Source organism: Ranitomeya variabilis, chromosome 8, assembly GCF_051348905.1.
Source record: "Ranitomeya variabilis isolate aRanVar5 chromosome 8, aRanVar5.hap1, whole genome shotgun sequence".
Lineage (NCBI taxonomy): Eukaryota > Metazoa > Chordata > Amphibia > Anura > Dendrobatidae > Ranitomeya > Ranitomeya variabilis.
In genome coordinates this window covers 38,054,846-38,082,364 of record NC_135239.1, presented here as the reverse complement: position 1 = coordinate 38,082,364, position 27,519 = coordinate 38,054,846, and the positions used below count along the sequence as shown (strand labels likewise).

Here is a 27,519-nt window from a genome sequence, read left to right as displayed (position 1 = left end):
CTTTAAGAACCTTCATTGCTTTATATACTGTGCCTGTATGTATGTATTCAAGGCAACAGATCAGACATATCAAATAGCAAATGACATGTGCCAAGATACTCATCATGCTGTGTGGAGAGTGTCCTCTGGTCCTGGGGGCTGCTCCTCAGGCTCCTCCAAGTCAGATGCTGCAGACATCATGTGTAGGCAGTGAGCTCACAGTCAGAGGCAGAGTCCCCCTGCGTCCCCGGCGGCTGCTGCTGCTGCTGATGATGATCACTTCTCTGCAGCACAGGAGCTTTGAAGCAGAGCGCGCTCAGCTGGGATTGGGTGAGTGACCTCCCTTCCCCCTCTCCTCCACAGACTGCAGAAGAGCGATCACATGACTCACTCCCTGCACTCTGATTGGAGGCCTTCTCTTCTCTCTGCTGGCTCCCTCCTGTGAGCATTTGTACTGTGCATGCATGTTACTTTAGCTACATACACAGTACAAAGGCAGGGAAAATTAAAGATAAACATTGCCCGGAGGCAGGGGCCCCTAACGCCGGCCCTGACAGTAGCGTAGCTCCGGGTGGGCCCCCTCAGAGCACAGGGCCCGGGGCGACCGCCCCCTCTGCCCCCCTGGTAGCTACGCTACTGGTCTGAGGTCAAAAGCCAGGAGGGTACGTCATAAACAGAGGGAAGAGGCAAAGGCATAGTCAGGTAATGTTTCAAGGTCAGAATACCAGAAGAATAGTGGTTCAGAGCAGAAGGGGTTAAACAGACGGAGGGACAGAAAGAGGTCCAAGGTCAGGCAATGAAAGAGTATCAACCAAAACACTAGGCACAGAGAAAACCACCCACATTTAGCTGAAGCTAAGTCCGGCAGAGCTCTGGGACTAAAAATCCAGCTAAGTAGCCAGGCAATCACCTGGGATAATGATCTCCTGGAGACAGCCCAGAACCTACCAGTCTCAGATTGAATGGCCGAGCTGTCAATTAAAACAAGGACTACTCAGCACACCCCTGCATCAGACTGGACACTGAGCTGTCAATCAAAGTACTGACAGCTTCAGCATGTCCCTGAACCAGACTGGATGGCTGAGTCATCGGTAACTGCATCCCAAAGCAACTAATAGGTATAAATGCGGCGCCCCAGTGTCCTGGTCGTCGCAGTGATGTCATTATCCTTTCAGGGGAGAAGTGATGTCATGTCTGAAGGCAACGAAAGACAACCACATTCAGGTATCACACACATACAACATGTTCACACTCCAGACCAGAAGGGGGAGCTCTAAGCCTGTTTAGGGTGAGCTCCCCTAATTACATCCTGATTTGGAGGGAAAGGAGTTCAGTTCCTGTCAGGCAGAGAGAAGGAGAGGAGCTCTGCTGGCATGAAGTGCTGCAACTCCTGGGAAAAGACACTAAAAGGTGGACGTACAGCAGAGAGTGTGCAGGAAAGCAGAGCACAGGAGAGGAATACCAGAGGGAGATCAGCCAGGAACAAGCTGCTCCTTTCTGAGGCGCAGAAGCCGGTAGCCAGAAACACCGAGGGAGTAATAGACTCTACGCTTTACTTCAGAGACCGGCAGGACAGTCAATTCCAAGTTGGCTGTCCGACCTTAATACCTAAGAAGACTCAGTGGCAACTGTGGGGGCCGGGGTGTCTCTAGGGTCCCTACAAAAAGCCTCAGGCCATCAGTCATACGGGTTTGTCCTATCCACACCATCTGGGGGACAGAGAGAGGAAGACATACCACTAAGAACATCTACAAGAGTTGTGAGGACCTTACCGGGAAGCTCAGCAGGTAGGCACTACAACACACAGGCGCTAGAGGAAGGCTACTGATTTCCACCTGGATAAGGGGACTCTGGAATTGCCTTCAGACCGACCGGACTCTGCCTGCCTTGTCATCTGGCGCTCCGGGCTGAGGTCCGCTCTGAAGTCTTCAGTAGACAAGGTAAAAGACTGCAAACCTGTCTCCTCGTTCTTTACTGCACCTTGCCCATATATAAACTCTTTTACTGGACGCCCCTGAGGGCCATGGACCGGGTCAGCCACCGTGATACCCCCCGAATAGCAGGAACCGGTACCGAGTACCCCATTGCTCTACTCTGGGGGCGATCCATAAACAACCCTTTAGGGATGAAAATCCATTGCCCGGTGACGTCAGAAACCAATCTCAATTGGCTGGATATCACAATGACGCATGATAAATATAGACCTATAAGATGGGGGCCGCAGTACACGACCCCTATCCAAGTGAGATTGGATGGTGAGGTTACCTAATGAAGAAAGATGTCGACTATGATAGATAGCAGCGCATGCGCTAAGGCACCTGTCCCGATGCAAGTTCATGGACCTTACAAGACACCCTGCAGACATTCCTGCAACATCTGGAGCCTAAGGCTCGAAACAGGTGCTATGGAAAGTTCCTTAACATCTATTGTACAGAGGAACATGGACGTGGAACCGCGTGAGGGAAAGGTAACAAATCTCATCAAAATTGTGGGGCCGGATGGGAAATTCTTGTGACTGAAGGAATCAGTAAGCGTAGGTGCAGCGCCCCAGTGTCCTGGTCGTTGCAGTAATGTCGCTCTGCCACTAAGGGGAGTGATGGTACATCTGATTGCGCTAAAGGAGTTCACCTGACCAGGTATCACAGTCACACATTACATTTCACACTCCGGCCACCAGGGGGAGCAAAGGGTTCTATGTATTAGGCCACTCCTCACAATCTGGTAAAACTGGGGGTTGGATAGGAAGTTAGAGAGAAGCTGACTGGGTTTGATCCAGACAACATCCTGTGGCTGAGGGTGTTGCGGGGAAGATTCAGGGGGGTCTCTGTCAGGGGTGGGATCCTGGCAGTGACCTAGCGAACAGGACAGATCATTACAGAGCCACGCCTGCACTTCATTGCGGCGGCATCTTAAGAAAGGACACGAAGCGGAGTATATTGTGGAGAAGTGAGAAACGAGATCACAGCAAAAGGCGATAGAACCAGTAGGAGTCGTGCCCCGAGATCGGCAACATCCTACTGAGGCGCGTAGCTGGTGGCCGGAACGCTGAGGAAGTATTGGGCTCCAAGCATTACTTCAAACAGCGGCAGGACAGTTAATTATAGGTTGGCTGTCTCACCTAAATCACCTAGGCAGACATAGAGGGCAACTGTGGGAGAGGGGCGTCTCTAGGGTCCCAGAATAACTCCAGGCCTACCCGTCATACGGGTGCGTCCTAGCCATATCATCTGGGGGACGGAGAAGAACATCAGAACAGAAACGACAGTAGTGAGGACTATCCTGTGGTGCTCAGCAGGGAGGTACTACAACACACAGGCGCTAGTAGGAAGGCACTGATTTCCACCTGCAAAGGGAACTCTGGATGTGCCTTCGGACCGGCCAGCAGCAGTGCTCTGGATTGCGGATCCCGAAGCTTTCAGTAAAGAGGTAAAGAGACTGCAACCCTGTGTCCTCGTCATTCATTACGTCTGGCACCACACACCAACACCTTTCATTGGACGCCCCTTAGCAGGGTCACGGACTGGGTCTAGCCACCGTGACAACCCCAGGACTGAGACAGAGAGACCCGGTACCGAGTACCCTGCGGCCCTGTGTCTGGGGGCGCTCCATAGGGATAGTCCAGGTGGAACTACAAGTGAAGCAGAAAACGTACTGTAAAGTGTCAGGGTGACATGGAGCAACATCTCGATGACGGCTATCACCCTCTGTCACCTTACAGCAGCTCTCTCTCTTCCTCAGGATGCCTTGATTTGTCCAAAAGAGGAGAGAATGAAACCAGCGCTGATGGGCCACAGGGATTACATGACATAATGTCACACGATCCCTGGGAGAGCCAGTGCCGACACCAATGAAAAGTGTTGACACCGAAGCTGAGTGTGTGTGCTATTTTACTGGAGGAAACATAGGGATTCAGAGGGGGTTATCTGAGTAGTGGACAACCTCTTTAACTTTGAATTTAGGATATAAATGAGCAATAAAAAGATAATTCTGTGCCAAAATGTACACATCCTATAAACATCCAACCTAAACAGTTTATCTATACTGATGTCATGATTCAGCCAACATATGGAAGTGCCCAGAGAAGTCACCAAGCCAAGAATAGATATAAAAAATGCCTTTATTATATATGATTGGCAAAATTAATTTTACAATTGTGCGCACAACAGGACAAGAAAATTTTTAAAAATTGAATTAAAATTTAATAAAAGGGAAATGGTGAAGGCTGACCCAATTATATTTATATATAGATATAGGGTTAGTGCATCCCCTAAAAAAATAATCACTAAAAAAAGAGATAAAATAAATAAAATATATATGTGCAATACAGCATACAGACCTATATATCAATTGCCTATGTTGTGTATATACTGTGATACAGGTCAATGTACACTATTATATATGAAAAAAAAAACAATGTATAACATACCAAAGGTAGTATGTGCAAATTACAATATTTAAAGTGCAAAGTAGCAGAATATCAGGAGCTGCCAATGTTTTTTCCACCCTTACATATAATACAACATAATATATAGTGCAAATCATCAAATCATACAAGGTGCAAAATATCAAAATATAAAGTGCAAAGTGGCAAGGGAAAAAAGGCAAAATTATGCCAATATATCTCAGCTTGTGTGTAAAAAAATCATATGTGGAACTGCAATAGCAAATGTGCAGAGTGACAATCATCAATGCTGCAACATATAATGTGCAAAATGATATAAATTCGAAACTGCCGATATATATGTAGGAGAACTAAAATGTATTGACAGCACCGCAGCACCAGGTGTCCGCATATGCCTTAATTGTGCAGTGCAAGGTGCAGAGTATTCCTCTATAAAGGGAATATAACAAGAGCCCCGCAGCAAAATAGCCCAAGTGCACAGTGTAAAAAAAGAGGAGCTAGGGATATGCGCGCAATATACCTTAATGAAAGGGTCAGCCAGGTCCCGTAGTAGCGCACCCCGACGCGCGTTTCGGATCTTAATCCTTCGTCAGGGGGTGACAATTAAGGCATATGCGGACACCTGGTGCTGCGGTGCTGTCAATACATTTTAGTTCTCCTACATATATATTGGCAGTTTCGAATTTATATCATTTTGCACATTATATGTTGCAGCATTGATGATTGTCACTCTGCACATTTGCTATTGCAGTTACACATATGATTTTTTTACACACAAGCCGAGATATATTGGCATAATTTTGCCTTTTTTCCCTTGCCACTTTGCACTTTATATTTTGATATTTTGCACCTTGTATGATTTGCACTATATATTATGTTGTATTATATGTAAGGGTGGAAAAAACATTGGCAGCTCCTGATATTCTGCTACTTTGCACTTTAAATATTGTAATTTGCACATACTACCTTTGGTATGTTATACATTGTTGTTTTTTTCATATATAATAGTGTACATTGACCTGTATCACAGTATATACACAACATAGGCAATTGATATATAGGTCTGTACGCTGTATTGCACATATATATTTTATTTATTTTATCTCTTTTTTTAGTGATTATTTTTTTAGGGGATGCACTAACCCTATATCTATATATAAATATAATTGGGTCAGCCTTCACCATTTCCCTTTTATTAAATTTTAATTCAATTTTTAAACATTTTCTTGTCCTGTTGTGCGCACAATTGTAAAATTAATTTTGCCAATCATATATAATAAAGGCATTTTTTATATCTATTCTTGGCTTGGTGACTTTTCTGGGCACTTCCATATATTGGCTGAGTTTGGTGTTTCCTCATACTAGTGGTTTTCCACACCTTTCTCCACAGAGCACTAATCACTGGTATATGGTATATATTATCCCTATATTGTTGATTTTGCAATTATTAATTAATAGTGGTTGGTACATCTGCGGTTGTGTCTGGTGTCATGATTGCACGTGGAAACATTGGCGTGCGGCGAGCACATTGATGGCACTGAAGTTTATCACTATGGATTGAGAAGTGCAGCTGCGGCCGATCCTTGGATCTCCCCTGATCAGTATCCGTACAGGAGGTGAAGCGCAGTCCTGGAGAATGGATATCTTTGGCTGCAAAAAAAAAAAAGAGTAAAATAGAGGATATGAGGTTAGATTAAATCACAAGCTGGAAAGAAGTAATGGAAATTAATCAAGACAGAAAAGATGATAAAGGCGTCTTTAATTCAACCAGATTAATGTAGATAAGGGAAATGGGTGAAAAAATACTCTGTGCAGGAAAATCATCTGTGTATGTGTAAGCCGGGGCATGCCTGCATGTTTAATCTCCACCAGGTGCAATAAATCACGGAGGCGATCCAATAACGGAGATAAGGAAGCGACGTTAGGCGGAAAAGGAATCGGAGGAATTTCATTTTAATTAATAAGCAACAAAGGGCATTAACATTAAGCCGAAAAATGACATAAACCTATAGCAAAAGCAGAACTGGATCCAAAAGATAAAAGTTTCCTTTATCTCCCTAAGGGATGATAGAAAAGGAGGCTCTAATCTGGGGTTAACCAGGAACGCCATTCACTGCGGAGAAAATGGGATAACAGCTGACTGCGGGCACCCGCAGCGATCCGCTGGCCTCCATTTAAAAAGTAATGTCTCACAAAGGCAAGATCCCTTAAATTGTGGGTTCGCCCAAACACTTGTGCAGATTTACTTCTGTGACCAATGACTTTGGTGGAAATGTGCCAAATTATGGTGAAAATGTGGTGCAATTTTTGCATCTAATTTTGGACCTAGTTATTATGTGTTCAGGGCTGACATTACAGTACAAGTACAACACGGGTTATAGCATTATAGGATGAGTGGGGTCGCATTATGATCTGCAGAATACCGCATCCGCTACAAGCAAGTTGCAAAAGTCAGGACCAATTGGATTTTTGGTGATTTGCCTGCCATATTTGCGGTACCCTACAGCTTACAATGCGACCCCATCCACCTGCATTGCCCTGGGATGCAGCAGCGGCACAGAACAATCTTTAGCTCTGCAAACCTGTGTCATTTCTAAAGTCGCCTTATAACCCCAGCTGAAAACACTGTTTGCGCCTTTGTCTGGTTTAGTCTAAGGAGGGCAGAGTGTAAATGCAACAACATGCAGCAAAGAAGATATTGTGTCAATGTAGTGTCTAAAGATGCGCCAAATTTATCATCCGACATGGACCGCCGTGATAAATTCGGGGCATTTTTACACTGTCTAGTATAGGTTTCCAAAATAGTTGCCGAAATAGTGAACGGGATCAGCGGAGTGACTAAAGTCCAATGGGCCTAGGAGCAAAATTTGGAACTGTGTCCCCACCTCCATGTTGGTCAGATGTGTGGGCCCTTGTAGCATTCTAAATCCCATAAAGACATACTGTAGGTGTTCCCCCCTCCAAAATGTAATAATGTACCCCATCTTGTACTAATGTCATCCATCATGGGACTTTTCCTGGTATAATGTTCCTCATCCTGCATTCCGGTGATAATGTCCCCCATTCTGGTGTATTATTCCCATCCTATGCCTGTTCTAGTAATATATGTCCCCATCATGGTGTAATGTCCCCATCCTGTGCCCTTCCTGTAATAATGTCCCCCATTCTGGTGTATTATTCCCATCCTATGCCCGTATTAGTATGTCCCATCATAGTGTAATGTCAAGACATGAACGTGTGCACAGCGAGTTGGATTCACCTAGAAATGTACAAGTACATATTCCTTCTACGATCAGTTTCCGCTTGAAAACCACATTGTGTGCGCAGAGCCCAAGGGCTTATTCACACGTTGCGTTTTTGCCGCGCTTTTTTACTCCCCTGTAAAGATGCAGGGTTTTACAGTACCAGGAAAGTGAATGAGATTTCTCGGCTCTCGTGCACACGCGGCTTATTTTTTCCTTGCAGAATTTGAACCACCAAAGCATTTTTGTTTTATTCAAATCTACATTGTGTCAATTCTTCCAGCATTTTTGCAATGTTTATCACCCGCGCAAATAAATGGGGGGAAAATGCAAAAAAGTTTACGCTGCGTATTTCCTGCCAACACTTTTTTTTTTTGAAAAGCAGAAAAATTTGCTGCAAATAGTAAATGTGTGAACGCGGCCTAAGAGGGTTTTTATTTCCTGCAGCGCGTTTTTTTGCAGCCTTCGGATTGTCCGGCGCCTGGTTCTCAGCGTTTTCCATCAGGCGCCGCTTCAGAGTAATAACCGGCACTTTCTTTTCTCTTTTCCCCACCAGAATTTTTTAAAACCTAAAGCAAAAAAAAACAAAACAAAAAAAAACCTAAAAAAATCAGAACGTGTGAGCCACAGAGACATGCTTAGTCTGTTAATCTGTAAGCGATTTTCTTGGAGGAACCACTTAAAAAAAAACGCTGAAAAGAAAACACTGTCTGCACACTCCCCTGAAGGGTTTCCATGATATGGCAATGTCTGCAATAGCGCTTCAGCAGTTGTGTCAATGAATATGAGTGACTATGCTTTATAACTCTTTCACGTAGGCGCTGGAATTGTGTCAGTGGAACTACAAGGCTCAGCAGAGCTAGCTGGATTCTGCATTGCATTCTTCGCTGTCCGCAGTGTTTTGGCCTCCCTCTCTCGCCGTAGTGGAAGATGTGACGTCGCGCAGAGTGGGCGGGGCTATCGTCTGGCGCCCCGTCAGTGGCCGGACGCTTCCGGTGTCGGGCTGGAACTGGTTCCTTGTTGACACTTTATTGTTCCCAGGTGGTGAACAGCGGAATGCGGCGGGCCTGAGCCGGGACGGAACCAGCAGAATGTCGTCGGGCCGGCAGTCTCAGCAGCTCCCCGGCTCGGGAGGTGGGACGGGCCCAGCCTCGTCTTCTTCATCCCCCGCCCCGTCTAGCTCCTCATCCTCGGCGGGGCCCCTGAGACCGGTGGCTTCTAGTATGTCCAGGCTCGGGGTGACGGGTAACGGCTCGGCGCTGACCGGAAGGGCCGTGAGTTCTGGCCCCAGAAAGAGGCCTCTGCCCACCCCGCTGTGCAACGGTCTCATCAACTCCTACGAGGACAAGAGCAACGACTTTGTGTGGTGAGAGCCTTAGGCATATCCCCCCTCCCCTTGTGATGAGATGGTCCAGTCCTGCGCGCTGTACAGGGTGGAACTACAAGTCCCAGCATGCCCTGCGGTGTCTGGTGCAGGAGTCTTCCCTCAGAAATATCACTAGTCCAGACCTATCTCTGCTCCCTGCAAGGCTCTGCTGGGAGCTGTAGTCCCACAGACGTGATTGATGCCATCATGGCGGGGGTCTCCTGACCATTGCAGCAGATGCTGTTGTGCCCCCAGGTTTCCCGGGAGATGAGCGGCATCAGACGCCTCTTATTGATGTTCTGACTGCATTGTGTTTGCCGATTTTCCCGGGCATCGCTATAAAATATGCGTTTTTAATAAAAGTTGTAGCTTTGCAGAGGGAGAATGTCAGCCGTGCGCTGCTTCTGTGATACCGCTCCAGGTGGGAAATCCTCCGTGTCTGCAGGACCTGAAGGTCTTCTGTCCAGGTAGTTGCTGAGAGGCGCTGTCCGGGCCCATGATATGAAATCAGTATTGGATCAGTGGGGGTCCGACACCTGGCACCTCCGGTGATGGGCCGCTGGAGGCTACTGCAGGTCAGCCCCTATGTCGGAGTATGGGCCGGTCGGCAGTACCCGACAGCGGCCGCTATACACATGTGACAGCTGCCCATTACCAATCTGGGGCCACCCTATACTAAATATCACCTGGTAACATAACTATGTAGAAGGGGGCCCAAACAACCCCAAAAGGGCCCAACTTTCTGGCAAAAGTCAGACTCGAACTTTTGGATTTATTGAATCTTTACACTAACCCAGTGCTGTTACACCATCATTACAGCTGCCATAATATAGCAGTAAAGTACGCGGCAGGGCTGGGTGACGAGATCTTGTTTTATCACTGTGAGAGCGTTCACAAAGGGCTGTGGGATCCCAGAGGTTCGGGCCCAACTTTGGCTGGGAGGTTTGGGCCATTTCAGGGAACATTAGCTGCACTTCTGAGTGTTTTTTTTTTTTTTTGTTTGTTTTCTTGATGATGTTCAGAAAGAAAACCATACTGAGACTGCCTGCACTTATTAAATAAAAAGGGCAGCCCCTGATTGGTGATAGGTGCTCTTTAAATCCTGCCAAAGCTGCTAGTGGATGATCCTTGACTGGTTCAAGGTGTTAGGTCAGTGTTCCCCAACTGCGGTCCTCGAGAGCCACCAACAGGTCATGTTTTCAAGATTTCTTTAGTATTGCTCAGGTGAAAATTGCATCACCTTCACAGGCAATAGTTTAGTCACATGTGAAATACTAAGGAAATCCTGAAAACATGACCTGTTGGTGGCTCTTCAGGACCGGAGTTGGGAAACACTGTATTAGATCCTCACTGATCTGATGTCATCAACCTAAGTACAGCTCATCAATATCTTGTCTCCGGAGAAGCAATTTAATAATGGCCAGATAGATCAGACAGCCTTCTCCCTTAATGGGAAGTAAGCCCTTGGCAGAGGGAACATGCCCAATCTTACCTTTCCCAAAACCATCTGTAAGGAGATGTGACTGTGGTCAACTTTGCAGAGTATGACGTCATCTACTCAGCATCACTGTGACAAGGATTAGACCACAGCTGGATAGAGCGCTTAATCCTGTAGCCACCTTACTTTTGGGTTCTGTTGATGTCTGGGCAAGTTTGTTTGTTTGTTTTTTGCATGTCGAGCTGTACTTTTTGGTTTGTCCCACTTTGGGGTACATAAGGTATTTTCACTTTCTGGTGCAGTATTTGGTGCAAGCAAGGCAACTTTTTTTGTGGTTAAATTTTAGTTTTATAGATGTGTTTTCTGAACTGGGATAAGGCAGGTGATTTGAATATTTTTATAGTTTTTTTTTCATGCCATGTTGGGCCCGTTTTTAAAATAAAGGGATGGGCAACCACTGTAAAGCCTTGTACTGACAACGTCAAAGGAATCCAAGAATCTGTCATTTCAGATCCTTGGATCGCCTCTCGGGTCAGGACTTGCATCCTTTACACTAGCACACAAATGGAGTCTGGGTGTGCTTGTCTGACATTGGCACAATAATCAAATTTCCCATCTGATTTTTTTTTTTCCCCAGTTCATTCTGTCCATTAATAAAAACCTGACATCTCACTCTGAAAGCCGTGAGACCAGCGTGTTTATAACGTACTGGGTCGGAGTGTTTCCATCAATGAGCAATATCCTGTTTACTTCTTGGTTTCATAGCGACTCCTGTGTCCTGATCCAGATAAACAGTTCCTGGCACACTAGCATTTAAGGAGTTAAGAAACACAATAAATCAGAATAAATCCACATATTATTATTCTAGCTCCAGATCTCATGCAATTACTAGTATTGATAAACTTTTTCTTTTGGGACCCGATGTTTGAAAGATTTCGTTTAGTCGAGCCATGTGTTATGGGGAGGTCTCTACAGGATCACTTGTCTGCCACTAGCGTGCCCTAGTTATAGCCCACCATGGGCTCATTTTCATCTATTATGGTGATTAAATAAACTGTAAATGACAATGTAGTATTGTAGTGCTTTTAGCTTTTGGAGCATCTGTATGTTGCTGCAAAGTAATACCCAACCATTACCCTTTGTCCAGCCTGGCTGTTGACAGATCTGTAGAGTTGTAGCTTGTGATGTGAACCTGCCTGCCTCTTGGTATAGGAGTAAACCAGCACTGCAATAGTTATTTTATTTGACAGTTATTACTTTTGCATCCCAAATAAATCTTCAATTCAATGGATTCACAATTAAAGGGAATTTGGACTGAGACCTATCACTGCTGTAGATTTTATAATCTGTTTTGTCTGCTGCCGCTTTGCTACTCTGCTTTCTTTGCACACTGTGCATAGGCAGAAAGCTGCTATTCAGTGGTGGAGGCAGGTTCATAAAGAGAACATGAATATTGAGAATTGTCTGTCAGGAGGCTGTCTGAGACAACAAGAAGAGCTGCAGCAGATCATCAAGGAGCCCAATTGGTGACATCCCACTGGAATCAGGGTCTCTGTCCTTACATTATAATGCGCTTAGATGGGGAGGCAGAATTTAGTTTTATTTAATCAGCATCACTTCTGGCACCTCCTGTTGATTCTTCTAACCAGAGAATAGAATCGCCTCTGAGCATGTTACACGAACTTGTATCTTATGGATAACTGCTGTACATGGAGCGTGGGGTGCTCCTTTTAAGAAAAGGTTGTAAGAAGTGTGTGGACCTTAAGGAAAATGATAAAGGCAATCAGAAGGATCAACGAGCGGTTTCCCAAAAAACTTTAGTCCCCTTTTTCCACATGTCAGATTGACATTAATTTTGCACTGAAATCCACATCAAAACGAACAACTTTCTGCATCCCTTGCAGTGCAACTTTTTTGATGGGGTTTGATTTCTGTAGTGTAGTGAAAATTAGTAGCTCGCTTCTTCTTTCTGTAAATTTTGCACCAAAAAGTTGTGGATTATCCCCATTGAAGGACAGGGGAGCTTTTTCCGCTGCAGCCCCTCAGCAGTAGATGCATGGCACATATCTGAGCATCGTCATCCACATGCCCTATTCCTACGCTCCCAGGATACCCTTTCTATGGTGGACATTGGTGCAGTGTCCGTTGTCCACGATCCTCTGGGCACCGGAGAGGGAGGTGACTGGCTGCAGAGACCTCCACCTTAAATACCTGGGCACAGGATGCTTCCATGTAATGATATTCCCATTGCTTTCATTGTATTAATAATATGGAGCAAGAAATAGAACAAGTTACATTTCCCGGCATTGATACTGTTTTGTTGATGGCTTTTGTTTCCTGTCCTTTACAGCAACTCTTCTTTTTCTTTCAGCCCTATATGCTTTGATATGATTGAGGAAGCCTACATGACAAAATGTGGCCACAGCTTCTGGTAAGAAGACTTTACACTTCTAATTTGTTTCTCTAAAGGGACTGTCCAGGAGAATATGAGAATGGTGAGGGTCCGACAGCCACCTCCCCCCACTGATCAGGCCGGTGCTAATCAATGTACATTGCGGAACATGGCAGCCCCCGTACATCGCCACGGCCAGTGATGCGATTCATCTCCTATTCACTAGAATAGAAAATAAGCAGTGGCCTCCAAGTAATGTGCAAAGCTTCTGCGCTCTGCCCGTACCTCACTCATATCCGGCCTCTACCGAAGTTCCTATCAGCAGATTGTTGACGGGTACAGGGTGTCAAGACCACCTACCAAGCTCATATTGATGGCTTATCTTATGTATAGGTAAATTAAGTCCTGGACAACCTCTTTAAAAACGATCTATAATGCTAGTGATAAACTTGAGTAGCATTTCTTGCTTTCTATACCGTTATGTCCACATAGCATTCCAGGTTCATCGGATCAGACTTAAAGCGGTCGTCCACTAATAGGACAACCCGTTCATAAACTACAGGTGCTTCTCACAAAATTAGAATATCATCAAAAAGTTAATTTATTTCAGTTCTTCAATACAAAAAGTGAAACTCATACATTATATGGAGTCATTACAAACAGAGTAATCTATTCCAAGTGTTTATTTCTGTTAGTGTTGATGATTATGGCTTACAGCCAATGACAACCCAAAAGCTATTATCTCAGTAAATTAGAATAATTAACAAAAAACGCCTGTAAAGACTTCCTAGGCATTTAAAAAGGTCCCTTAGTCTGTTTCAGTAGCTCCACAATCATGGGGAAGACTGCTGACTTGACAGATATCCAGAAGGTAGTCATTGACACACTCCACAAGGAGGATAAGCCACAAAAGGTCATTGCTAAAGAAGCCGGCTGTTCAGAGTGCTGTTTCCAAGCATTTTAATGGAAAGTTGATTGGAAGGAAAAAGTGTGGTAGAAAAAGGTGCACAAGCAACCGGGATAGCCGCAGCCTTGAAAAGATTAAGAAGAGGTCATGCAAAAATTTTGGGGAGATTCACAAGGAGTGGACTGCTGCTGGAGTCATTGCTTCAAGAGCCACCACACACAGACGTATCCAGGACATGGGCTACAAGTGTCACATTCCTTGTGTCACACCACTCATGACCAATAGACAACGCCAGAAGCATCTTACCTGGGCCAAGGAGAAAAAGAACTGGACTGTTGCTCAGTGGCCCAAGGTGTTGTGTTCAGATTAAAGTAAATTTTGCATTTCCCTATGGGAGGTGGAGACGCATATTCATTACTGTAATGAGCGGTACCATGTGACCACTCAGTACAGGAAGAAGCTGTGGCGCCGGGGAACCAGGGACCGCGCCAGGAGCAGGTGAATATAATTAGACAGCCCCCGCTCCCCTTCCCCTGCCGACCCCTGGGTATGACTTGAGTATAAGCCGAGAGGGGGACTTTCAACCCCCAAAAATGGGCTGAAAATCTCGGCTTATACTCGAGTATATACAGTATTCTAATTTACTGAAACAATGACTTTTGGGTTTTCATTGGCTGTAAGCCATAATCATCAACATTAACAGAAATAAACGCGTGAAATAGATCACTCTGTAATGACTCTATATAATATAGGAGTTTCACTTTTTGTATTGAAGAACTAAAATGAACTTTTTGATGATATTCTAATTTTGTGAGAAGCACCAGTATATGTTCGGCACTGATAAAATAATAAAGCCTATGCTCCCCTTGGGTGCTGGCTCCGTTCCAGCAGTGTCTGTACTCGCGGTCCTGGGGCTTTGATGCCGTTGAATGAAACGTAATGTCTGGCGCCCAATCAGCGCTGGCGTCACTGTCTCCACCTTCGAACGAACTGAGCACGAAGAGGAAGTCTGAGATGAACTGCAGACCTGGCTTCCCCTTGTTCAGTTGGTACGAAGGCGGAAATAGTGACCCAAGCGCCAGCGTCACTTGTCATTCCTCTGCATCACGGCCCCGGGGAGAGCGAGTGTCAACTGTGCCAGCTCAGGTGGTGACTATAGACTTTCATCAGGACCGAACATTTACTTTAAGAAGGGGTTGTCCCAGTAGTGCGCAATCCCTTTATTCTTAGTAAATAAAGGAGCCATGGATGCTGGAAGGCAGGAGCGTGGTACGCAGGGCATCCCAGTCTGCAGGAGGCGGTATGCCGGGCATCCCAGTCTGCAGGAGGCGGTATGCCGGGCATCCCAACGGGCAGGAGGGCGTTATGCAGGGCATCCCAACGGGCAGGAGCGCGTTATGCAGGGCATCCGTACGGGCAGGAGCGCGTTATGCAGGGCATCCGTACGGGCAGGAGCGCGTTATGCAGGGCATCCCAACGGGCAGGAGCGCGTTATGCAGGGCATCCCAACGGGCAGGAGCGCGTTATGCAGGGCATCCCAACGGGCAGGAGCGCGTTATGCAGGGCATCCCAACGGGCAGGAGCGCGTTATGCAGGGCATCCCAACGGGCAGGAGCGCGTTATGCAGGGCATCCCAACGGGCAGGAGCGCGTTATGCAGGGCATCCCAACGGGCAGGAGCGCGTTATGCAGGGCATCCCAACGGGCAGGAGCGCGTTATGCAGGGCATCCCCAGAATACTGACCTGGCTGCACTACGTTTCTGCGATTTTACTCACTCATCTACTCTAATCCAATGTACCAGTCCGGAGAGATCACTCTATGAAGCCACATGCAATGAGCCTGGAAGTCCATTAAGGGTTTGTCAATATACTCTGAGTACATCAATATGCCCCTTGGCACTTTTAGGCTAATTTGCATGTGGCTTTAAAAAGTGATTTATTTATTTTTTCAACATCTCTACTAATACTACAAAGAAAAAAACCAAAGCATTTTTCGTAAATAAAATGTAAATGTTGTACTAGGAGCTAAGCAGGCTTGCCATTAGTTTTCTTAGTAAAGCAACCTATGGGCAGGACTTCAGATTTTGCCTTTTTCTGGCTGGTATTTTTAAACCTTTTTTTTGCCAGTGTTTTAATGTCCATATTACAATCTTTATTAAAAAATTAGAAATCACACTGTAATCGCCTTCCCTGGTTCCACCAATGAGTCTCTGCTGTTTCAGGAATCTGCCATTGGCTCCGGCACTGATGTCACGTCGAAATGTATTTAAAAGGGAACAACCCCTTTAAGACCCGACTATCTATAATTCGTTGGCTGCGCCCCCTTCTGGTGCACCATGCTGTCTTTAAACATTTGAAGTCATGGTGTAAAAAGTGAAAATTTTGTGCGATTTGTTCAATATTTGTGGCACAATCATGACACATACTGATTAATAACTGTAGGTTGTTATTTTGGGAGCTAAAGATTACAAAAATGTTTGCCAAAGAGAGCACTGTATCGGTTGTACGGTCTGTCTATAGACCCCCATCCAGGTCATTGATCTGCTGCTCTGCAGGGTATATACCGTATGCTCTGGACCTGTGGTGAGGGCAGGAATCGGCTATAAGACCTTATTGTGCTGATTAATGTTAGACCCAGAACGCTGCTCAGAGTTGGACCCCTCATATATTTTATGGTCGTGTCCGTGGTCGTGTTTTTTTTTTTTTTCTTGTGTTCATTGGGGGTGCATGTCTAGACCATTGTACAATCTATAATGCTGCCATTTTTCTCTATTGATGTGCCGGCCAGACGTGCACTATATGAGTGTATTCTATTGCCCATTATTGGGAATTACAAGCCATGGCGTCTGGAATAGTCGTCTTACTTTTTATAGTTCTCTTCATCGTGTTCCTCTCTCAGGATTTCCTATTTTTTATTTTTTTTGCTTCCCCTTTGTGTTTGGCGTTTGTTGGAGACGTGTAAACTATGTAAATTGATAGTTGACATCACCACTGAGTATCTGGAGCTTTTTGGAAGCCGACAATTAGCGGATTGTGCTAGGACAATGAACTTTTGAGTATAGACGCCGTTCCTCGAGCAGAGTCAGTGTTTTAATGTTGACGGAGTGCAGTTGATTGTTTGCATTAAACTGGAACATTAAATTCCTAGTTTCACAACCTTTTTATTTATTTTTTTTCGGTCTCCTTCTCTGTTTCATACCTTACCCACCCTTACTAAAAGCAAATTTTTTTGTCCTTAGATGAACTGTGAGATCCCACAGAGATGCAATGCAGACTTCACGGCTATTACTGATGTGCAGCGAGTACCCTAAATCCTATAGCCTCTATCAGAAAAAATACTTAACCCCATGTATGCTGAACTGGTAGCAAAAGGGAGTTTACCTTTTACAAACAATTTGGAAATTCTAAGTTAAATGGAAAGAGAGGGGTGAGAGTTAGTGATGAGTGAATGTGCTGGGATAAGGTGTTATCTGAGCATGCTCGGGTGCTAAGAGAGTGTCTTCGGTATGTTTGCGTCCCCGTGGCTGCATGATCACGTAACGGTAGAGGGGAATCCTGACAGTGCGCACATTGCTAGCTGCAGATGAAGAAGTCTGGAAAACCCCTTTAACAAGTGTCTCTCACACGGAGGACCTGTCCTTTCAACTTATTGGTTGTGATGGGCATTTTGTTAGGCAAGTTATTACTATTCTTACTAATAGATGGGTGAGGGTCTGACCCGTAGTGCTTGACTTGTGCCCCTGAATGGAGCTGCAGTCGCGGATGTGTGCCGCAGCTCCTGTGTTCATGCTCCATGGGACTGCTGGAGATTGCAAAGCACAGTCACATATAGAGTGAACCCAACACCCCCTCCCCTCCATTCCGGTGAGCATTGGGGTTCCTGTGGACAGACAGAAACTGGAATACGCCTTTTAATTTTCAGGGACGTTTTCCGCAGGTTGCTGCTGTTCACTAAGCGTCTTGGTCGGGGGGCTTGAGAACAGTTTATTGTCAAAGGACCTTTCTAACTAGGACGGATTGTAGGTGATTTCTTCTAGGGGGGCTGTTGTGAATATAGTAGTGAAAAGTGGAAAACAAACTCCTGCAGCCACAACTGTGTTTTTCTCTGGACTTGTCGTAGGCATTTATTACAAGGGACTCGTTAGACACGTGGGTGTCCTGATATCATAGCCTCTTGCGTATGATTTCCCTCCTTTAGCTATACTTGGCTTCTAATGTGAGTACTGCAGGGCAGACACATCCATACAATGTCAGCATAGGGCATCGCTCCGTAGCTGCACTGTATTTGGTAATACGACAAGGCCTGCAGTGATGGGTACAGCACGTGCCTCATATGTGGCTGCTAAGAATATTAATGACTAGAACCCTTTTCTGTGTATTAGATCTTCAGAGTGGATACACTGCAAGTAGCCGGAGCTTTAGGGCGTTTCTAACGAAGCATAAAAATCTATGAAAATGATGATCTTGTGTGTAAGAAATGGCGCAGCCATCCAGTCCCAAAAACTTTTCTGCATTGACAAAATCATTTTTTTATTACATGGTCTCGGACTTCTTCTGCACAGTGATATGGGGATTTATGAACAGATCCCGAGTCATCATTGCCTACCATTTGTAAACACCTTACATGTTGCCTTTTTAAAGGGGTTGTTCCCTCACATAGTATTGGTGAGCAATCCTTAGGTCAGATTGGTGGGGGTCTGCCGCCGCTCCCATTAATCATCTGTCAGTGGGGTTGTAAGCACGGACCAGCGCTATACGGTGCAGCTCTATTCACTGTGTAGCGGCCGGTGTCGAGCTATACACATCAGCTCATATTCTTTTCTATTAGGCTACTTTCACACTAGCGTTAACTGCATTACGTCGCAAATCCGTTTTTTGCCGAAAAAACGGATGCGTCAAAAAAAGTGAAAAACGTATGCAACGCATACAGCATTTCAACGGATCCGTCGAAAATACTGGATGCGTTGCATACGTTGCATCCGTTTTTACCATCTGTTGCATCCGTTTTTACGATGGATCCGTTTTTAAAATGGGAGGCTCCCAAATTTGATTGGCTACTGGAAAATATGGAAAACTATATAGTTACTGTTTTTACAGCCCATCTTTGAGGGTTTTAGTTTTGTGGCAGCGATGGAAGGTGTTCTTGGGAGGATTGCTAGTTTGGTTACCGACGTTATCTTTGAGACGAATCGCCTGGATATCATAGTGCGGGAGAAGGAGGCGGCAGCGGAAAGGCGTAGGATACTTCTGCAGCAACGGAGACGGAGATGACTGTGGATTCATCCGATTAATGAACTACGGATGATGATAAAGGGATCCAAACCCTAACCCTACCCCTAACCTCACACCTAACCGTTTAATGAACATTTTCTGACAGTCATAGTGCCACGTATTTCAGTGCCACGTACTATAAATACTATAACTACGTGGTTATACGTGGCACTGAAATATCGTGGCACTTAAATATCGTGGCACTTAAATATCGTGGCACTTAAATACGTGGCACTTAAATACGTGGCACTTAAATGCGTGGCACTTAAATGCGTGGCACTTAAATGCGTGGCACTTAAATGCGTGGCACTTAAATGCGTGGCACTTAAATGCGTGGCACTTAAATGCGTGGCACTTAAATGCGTGGCACTTAAATGCGTGGCACTTAAATGCGTGGCACTTAAATGCGTGGCACTTAAATGCGTGGCACTTAAATGCGTGGCACTTAAATGCGTGGCACTTAAATGCGTGGCACTTATATGCGTGGCACTTATATGCGTGGCACTTAAATGCGTGGCACTTAAATGCGTGCCACGTATATACGTGCCACATATATATACGTGCCACATGTATATACGTGCCACATGTATATACGTGCCACGTATATACGTGCCACGTATATACGTGCCACGTATATACGTGGCCATATATGTGGGGTTGAAGGCCCAGGCCAGGTTTATATAGATTTGGGGGTGTCTGGCCATTGGCAACAAAATCCAGCTTCTGAGCATGCTCAGTGTAAAAAACGTATTGCAGCGCTGCATTGCGTCGTACGACGTGTCCCGACGCATCCGTCGCTCATAGGCTTCCATTGTAGCCAACGACGCATGCCGCAGGATGCGTCGCGACACGTTTTTTAGGCGGAGACAAAAAACGCTACAAGCAACGTTTTTTGCCGACGACGTATCGCCAAATTTCGACGCATACGTCGTAAAACGTACACGACGTATGTCAATCCGTTGCAATACGTCGCCAATACAAGTCTATGGGGGAAAATTGCATCCAGCAAAAACTTTTGCTGGATGCGTTTTTTCGAAAAAAAGACGTTTTGAGACGTAATGCAGTTAACGCTAGTGTGAAAGTAGCCTTAACGCTGCTCTTCGGTACCCGGCAGCAGCCGCTACACGTTAAACAGAGCTGCACACAGTGCACGCCCGGCCGCATTAGGGCCTGGAAACTGCTGGATATTGGGGGGTGCTGGGTGTTGGACCCACACCAATCTGATAATGACTTATCTTGTTCACAGGTTAATTTATCAATATGCCTTAAGGTACCTTCACACGAAGCGACGCTGCAGCGATAGCGACAACGATGCCGATCGCTGCAGCGTCGCTATTTGATCACTGGGGAGCTGTCACACAGACCGCTCTCCAGCGACCAACGATGCCGAGGTCCCCGGGTAACCAGGGTAAACATCGGGTTACTAAGCGCGGCCCTGCGCTTGGTAACCCGATGTTTACCCTGGTTACCAGTGTAAAACATCGCTGGTATCGTTGCTTTTGCTGTCAAACACAACGATACACGGCGATCGGACGACCAAATAAAGTTCTGGACTTTATTCAGCGACCAGCGACATCACAGCAGGATCCTGATCGCTGCTGCGTGTCAAACGAAACGATATCGCTATCCAGGACGCTGCAACGTCACGGATCGCTAGCGATATCGTTACAAAGTCGTTTCGTGTGAAGGTACCTTACAATGGAGGGGCTCTGGCAGTTTCTCTTTTTTTTAATCTGCTTTTAATTACCAATACTCCTAAATACTTGGCTTTATTTCTGCAGTATTTGGAGCTCTAGTTATAATCGTCTCCAGCATCTTTCCCACATGGAGGGTTAAAGTCCATTTCCCGCTTTTAACTTAACGCTCCTGTGCTAAACATACATACGATTCCCAAGTTTCTGGAAGAAAAAAAACATCTAAAAGCAAGCTGAGCGAAATCACATCCAGGTGTCAGTCTGGATGCATATCTCTGATACTTTTTTTTTTTTTTTTTTCTTTAAAGACCTTTTTGTAAAACTAATAGCAGCTGCCTCCCTGACGTTGGAGAGGTTTAATCCCTGGACTGAGTCCATGTTCTGTGAGAATACAGAGGGGGAAAGATGTTTTTGTTTTCTACAGCTCCTCTTAAGCCCTTTGTTACTTGCGGGGCCTCTTGGTGTTGTGGAGTAATGTAGTGTTGGCCCCGCTGCCGGCACAAGGAGAGGACCTATGATCCGGCTCTGCACTTCCAAACACTGTTCATTGTTCACAGTTTGATGGGTCTGTCGGCTGCGTCGCATCGGGGACTTTGATTAAAGTAGTAGTAGTGTGCTTCCTGTGAGATCAAAAGATTGGGCATGTTTAAATTCAATGTCTTAGAGTACAAATATTTACCCCCTTCCGTCTTTCAGAACTTACGGTGAAACTTGCGCTGTAAATGTTAGTGGAGTGTGCTCGTAATTGCCAGTCTTAATGAATTGGCCCCAATGCGGTCTGACACCTGGCGATCGGTCTTATTTGGGGCACATCTGGTCATTCATAAGTGGCGAAACGTACTGCTTGGATGGGCCAGGGTTAGCAAGAACGGCCTTTTGTTTCATATACCTGTTCAATATGAGAGATTCCCCTTAACCCCTTAATCCCGTATGACGTACTATCCCGTCAAGGTGACCTGGGACTTAATTCCCGGTGACGGGATAGTACGTCATACGCGATTGGCCGCGCTCACGGGGGGAGCGCGGCCGGGTGTCAGCTGCCTATCGCAGCTGACATCCGGCACTATGTGCCAGGAGCGGTCACAGACCGCCCCCGGCACATTAACCCCCGGCACACCGCGATCAAACATGATCGCAGTGTACCGGCGGTATAAGGAAGCATCGCGCAGGGAGGGGGCTCCCTGCGGGCTTCCCTGAGACCCCCGGAGCAACGCGATGTGATCACGTTGCTCTGAGGGTCTCCTACCTTCTTCCTCCCTGCAGGTCCCGGATCCAAGATGGCCGCGGCATCCGGGTCCTGCAGGGAGAAAGGTGGCTTACCGAGCGCCTGCTCAGAGCAGACGCTGGTAAGCCTGCACCGATGTAAGTGAGATCGGTGATCTGATAAAGTGCAGTGCACACTATCAGATCATCGATCTGTGATGTCCCCCCCTGGGACAAAGTAAAAAAGTAAAAAAAAAATTTTTCCACATGTGTAAAAAAAAAAAAAAAAAAAAAAATCCTAAATAAATAATAAAAAAAATCTATATATTATTCCCATAAATACATTTCTTTATCTAAATAAAAAAAACAAAACAATAAAAGTACACATATTTAGTATTGCCGCGTCCGTAACGACCCAACCTATAAAACTGCCCCACTAGTTAACCCCTTCAGTAAACACCGTAAGAGAAAAAAAAAAAAAACGAGGCAAAAAACAACGCTTTATTACCATACCGCCGAACAAAAAGAGGAATAACACGCGATCAAAAAGACTGATATAAATAATCATGGTACCGCTGAAAACGTCATCTTGTCCCGCAAAAAACGAGCCGCCATATAGCATCATCAGCAAAAAAATAAAAAAGTTATAGTCCTGAGAATAAAGCGATACCAAAATAATTATTTTTTCTATAAAATAGTTTTTATCGTATAAAAGCGCCAAAACATAAAAAAATGATATAAATGAGGTATCGCTGTAATCGTACTGACCCGTCGAATAAAACTGCTTTATCAATTTTACCAAACGCGGAACGGTATAAACGCCTCTCCCAAAAGAAATTCATGAATAGCAGGTTTTTGGTCATTCTGCCTCACAAAAATCGGAATAAAAAGTGATCAAAAACGGTCACGTGTCCGAAAATGTTACCAATAAAAACGTCAACTCGTCCCGCAAAAAACAAGACCTCACATGACTCTGTGGAGCAAAATGTGGAAAAATTATAGGTCTCAAAATGTGGAGACGCAAAAACTTTTTTGCTATAAAAAGCGTCGCTGGTTTCACACTTGCGTTTTTGTCTGCAGCGTTTTTTGCACAAAAAAACACATGCGTTTTTTCCCTATATTTAACATTGAAAACGCATGCGTTTTTTTGTACGCGTTTGGTCGCGTTTTCAAACGCATGCGTTTTTTTTCTGCATGTGTTCATTTTCAGAAATACAGCCTGCAGTATTTTCTTGCGTTTTTAAGCACATGCGTTTGCGTTAAAAACGCATGCGTTTTTATCGAAAAAAAAACAGAAAACACACTGAAAAGCCACCCACCACCATCAAGGTGATAAAGGGATCCAAACCCTAACCCTAACTCTACCCCTAACCTCACCCCTAACCGTTTAATGAACATTTTCTGACAGTCATAGTGCCACGTATTTCAGTGCCACGTATTTCAGTGCCACGTATTTCAGTGCCACGTATTTCAGTGCCACGTGTTTCAGTGCCACGTGTTTCAGTGCCACGTGTTTCAGTGCCACGTGTTTCAGTGCCACGTGTTTCAGTGCCACGTGTTTCAGTGCCACGTGTTTCAGTGCCACGTGTTTCAGTGCCACGTGTTTCAGTGCCACGTATTTAAGTGTCACGTATTTCAGTGCCACGTATCACATATTTCAGTGCCACATATTTTAGTGCCACGTATTTCAGTGCCACATATTTCAGTGCCACGTATCACATATTTCAGTGCCACATATTTTAGTGCCACGTATTTCAGTGCCACGTATTTCAGTGCCACATATTTCAGTGCCACGTATCACGCATTTCAGTGCCACGTGTTTCAGTGCCACGTGTTTCAGTGCCACGTGTTTCAGTGCCACGTGTTTCAGTGCCACGTGTTTCAGTGCCACGTGTTTCAGTGCCACGTATTTCAGTGCCACGTATTTCAGTGCCACGTATTTCAGTGCCACGTATTTCAGTGCCACGTATTTCAGTCACGTTTAGGGTTAGGGGTAGGGTTAGGGCTAGGGTTGGAGGTAAAGTTAGGGTTAGGGTTGGGGCTAAAGTTAGGGTTGGGGCTAAAGTTAGGGTTAGGGTTTGGATTACATTTACGGTTTGGATTAGGGTTGGGATTAGAATTATGGGTGTGTCAGGGCTAGGGGTGTGGTTAGGGTTACCGTTGGGATTAGGGCTAGGGGTCTGTTTGGATTAGGGTTTCAGGTAGAATTGGGAAGTTTCCACTGACCAGGCACATCAGGGGCGCTCCAAACGGGACATGGCGTCCAATCTCAATTCCAGCCAATTCTGCGTTGAAAAAGTAAAACAGTGCTCCTTCCCTTCCGAGCTCTCCCGTGCGCCCAAAAAGGGGTTTACCCCAACATATGGGTTATCAGCGTACTCGGGACAAATTGAACAACAACTTCTGGGGTCCAAGTTCTCTTGTTATCCTTGGGAAAATAAAAATTTGGGGGGCTAAAAATCATTTTTGTGAAAAAAAAAAAAAAAAAAAAAAGAATTTTTATTTTCACGGCTTTGCGCTATACACTTTAGTGAAACACTTAGGGGTTCAAAGTTCTCAAAACACATCTAGATAAGTTCCTTGGGAAGTCTAGTTTCCAATATGGGGTCACTTGTGGGGGGTTTGTACTGTTTGGGTACATCAGGGGCTCTGTAAATGCAACGTGACGGCTGCTGACCAATCCATTTAAGTCTGCATTCCAAATGGCGCTCCTTCCCTTTCGAGCTCTGTCATGCGCCCAAACAGTGGTTCCCCCCCACATATGAGGTATCAGCGTACTCAGGACAAATTGGAAAACAAATTTTGGGGTCCAATTTATTCTGTTACCCTTGTAAAAATACAAAGCTGGGGGCTAAAAAATCATTTTTGAGAAAAAAAAAAAAATTATTTTCACGGCTCTGCGTTATAATCTGTAGTGAAACACTTGGGGGTTCAAAGCTCTCAAAACACATCTAGATAAGTTCCTTAGGGGGTCTACTTTCCAAAATGGTGTCACTTGTGGGGGGGTTTCAATGTTTAGGCACATCAGGGGCTCTCCAAACACAACATGGCGTCCCATCTCAATTCCAGTCAATTTTGCATTGAAAAGTCAAATGGCGCTCCTTCCCTTCCAAGCTCTGCCATGCGCCCAAACAATGGTTTACACCCACATATGGGGTATCAGCGTACTCAGGACAAATTGCACAACATTTTTTGGGGTCCAATTTCTTCTCTTACCCTTGGGAAAATAAAAAATTGGGGCCGAAAAGATCATTTTTGTGAAAAAATATGATTTTTTATTTTTACGGCTCTGCATTATAAACTTCTGTGAAGCACTTGGTGGGTCAAAGTGCTCACCACACATCTAGATAAGTTCCTTAGGGGGTCTACTTTCCAAAATGGTGTCACTTGTAGGGAGTTTCAATGTTTAGGCACATCAGGGGCTCTCCAAACGCAACATGGCGTCCCATCTCAATTCCAGTCAATTTTGCATTGAAAAGTCAAATGGCGCTCCTTCCCTTCCAAGCTCTGCCATGCGCCCAAACAATGGTTTACACCCACATATGGGGTATCAGCGTACTCAGGACAAATTGCACAACATTTTTTGGGGTCCAATTTCTTCTCTTACCCTTGGGAAAACAAAAAATTGGGGGCGAAAAGATCATTTTTGTGAAAAAATATGATTTTTTATTTTTACGGCTCTGCATTATAAACTTCTGTGAAGCACTTGGTGGGTCAAAGTGCTCACCACACATCTAGATAAGTTCCTTAGGGGGTCTACTTTCCAAAATGGTGTCACTTGTAGGGGGTTTCAATGTTTAGGCACATCAGGGGCTCTCCAAACGCAACATGGCGTCCCATCTCAATTCCAGTCAATTTTGCATTGAAAAGTCAAATGGCGCTCCTTTCCTTCCGAGCTCTGCCATGCGCCCAAACAGTGGTTTACCCCCACATATGGGGTATCAGCGTACTCAGGACAAATTGTACAACAACGTTGGGGGTCCATTTTCTCCTGTTACCCTTGGTAAAATAAAACAAATTGGAGCTGAAATACATTTTGTGTGAAAAAAAGTTAAATGTTCATTTTTATTTAAACATTCCAAAAATTCCTGTGAAACACCTGAAGGGTTAATAAACTTCTTGAATGTGGTTTTGAGCACCTTGAGGGGTGCAGTTTTTAGAATGGTGTCACACTTGGGTATTTTCTATCATATAGACCCCTCAAAATGACTTCAAATGAGATGTGGTCCCTAAAAAAAAAAATGGTGTTGTAAAAATGAGAAATTGCTGGTCAACTTATAACTCCGTCACAAAAAAAAATTTTGGTTCCAAAATTGTACTGATGTAAAGTAGACATGTGGGAAATGTTACTTATTAAGTATTTTGTGTGACATATGTCTGTGATTTAAGGGCATAAAAATTCAAAGTTGGAAAATTGCGAAATTTTCAAAATTTTCGCCAAATTTCCATTTTTTTCACAAATAAACGCAAGTTATATCGAATAAATTTTACCACTAACATGAAGTACAATATGTCACGAGAAAACATTGTCAGAATCGCCAAGATCCGTCAAAGCGTTCCAGAGTTATAGCCTCATAAAGGGACAGTGGTCAGAATTGTAAAAATTGGCCCGGTCATTAACGTGCAAACCACCCTCGGGGCTTAAGGGGTTAAAGACGCAGCTATTTTTTTTTCCATCTTGTGCACTCGTTTTTCCTTCTCCCAGGAGCCATAAGTTTTCAATCTTTCCATCCACCGCTGTATGAGAGCCTATTTTTGTTTTGTTCTTGTCTCTCTTTAGCTTGGTTCTTGTGTCTCTCTTTTTGCTTGGTTCTTGTGTCTCTTTAGCTTGGTTCTTGTCTCTCTCTTTAGCTTGGTTCTTGTCTCTCTCTTTAGCTTGGTTCTTGTCTCTCTCTTTAGCTTGGTTCTTGTGTCTCTCTCTCTTTAGCTTGGTTCTTGTGTCTCTCTCTTTAGCTTGGTTCTTGTGTCTCTCTTTAGCTTGGTTCTTGTGTCTCTCTTTAAGCTTGGTTCTTGTGTCTCTCTTTTAGCTTGGTTCTTGTGTCTCTCTTTAGCTTGGTTCTTGTGTCTCTCTTTAGCTTGGTTCTTGTGTCTCTCTTTTAGCTTGGTTCTTGTGTCTCTCTTTTAGCTTGGTTCTTGTGTCTCTCTTTTAGCTTGGTTCTTGTGTCTCTCTTTTAGCTTGGTTCTTGTGTCTCTCTTTTAGCTTGGTTCTTGTGTCTCTCTTTAGCTTGGTTCTTGTGTCTCTCTTTAGCTTGGTTCTTGTGTCTCTTTAGCTTGGTTCTTGTGTCTCTCTTTTAGCTTGGTTCTTGTGTCTCTCTTTAGCTTGGTTCTTGTGTCTCTCTTTTAGCTTGGTTCTTGTGTCTCTCTTTTAGCTTGGTTCTTGTGTCTCTCTTTAGCTTGGTTCTTGTGTCTCTCTTTTAGCTTGGTTCTTGTGTCTCTCTTTTAGCTTGGTTCTTGTGTCTCTCTTTTAGCTTGGTTCTTGTGTCTCTCTTTTAGCTTGGTTCTTGTGTCTCTCTTTTAGCTTGGTTCTTGTGTCTCTCTTTTAGCTTGGTTCTTGTGTCTCTCTTTTAGCTTGGTTCTTGTGTCTCTCTTTTAGCTTGGTTCTTGTGTCTCTCTTTTAGCTTGGTT

The 27,519-nt window shown here is 44.8% G+C and overlaps 1 protein-coding gene across 1 annotated transcript in view; it reads left to right on the top strand.

Annotated features, from left to right (window-relative positions):
• Positions 1-8,562: 8,562 nt before the first annotated feature.
• COP1 (COP1 E3 ubiquitin ligase) overlaps positions 8,563-27,519 on the top strand; it is a 189,457-nt gene continuing 170,500 nt past the window's right edge. Inside the window, exons 1-2 of the mRNA XM_077278443.1 lie at positions 8,563-8,989; positions 12,799-12,858. Of these exons, the coding sequence (XP_077134558.1) occupies positions 8,715-8,989; positions 12,799-12,858 (335 nt within the window). The 5' untranslated portion in view covers positions 8,563-8,714. The remainder of the gene's footprint in view (positions 8,990-12,798; positions 12,859-27,519) is intronic.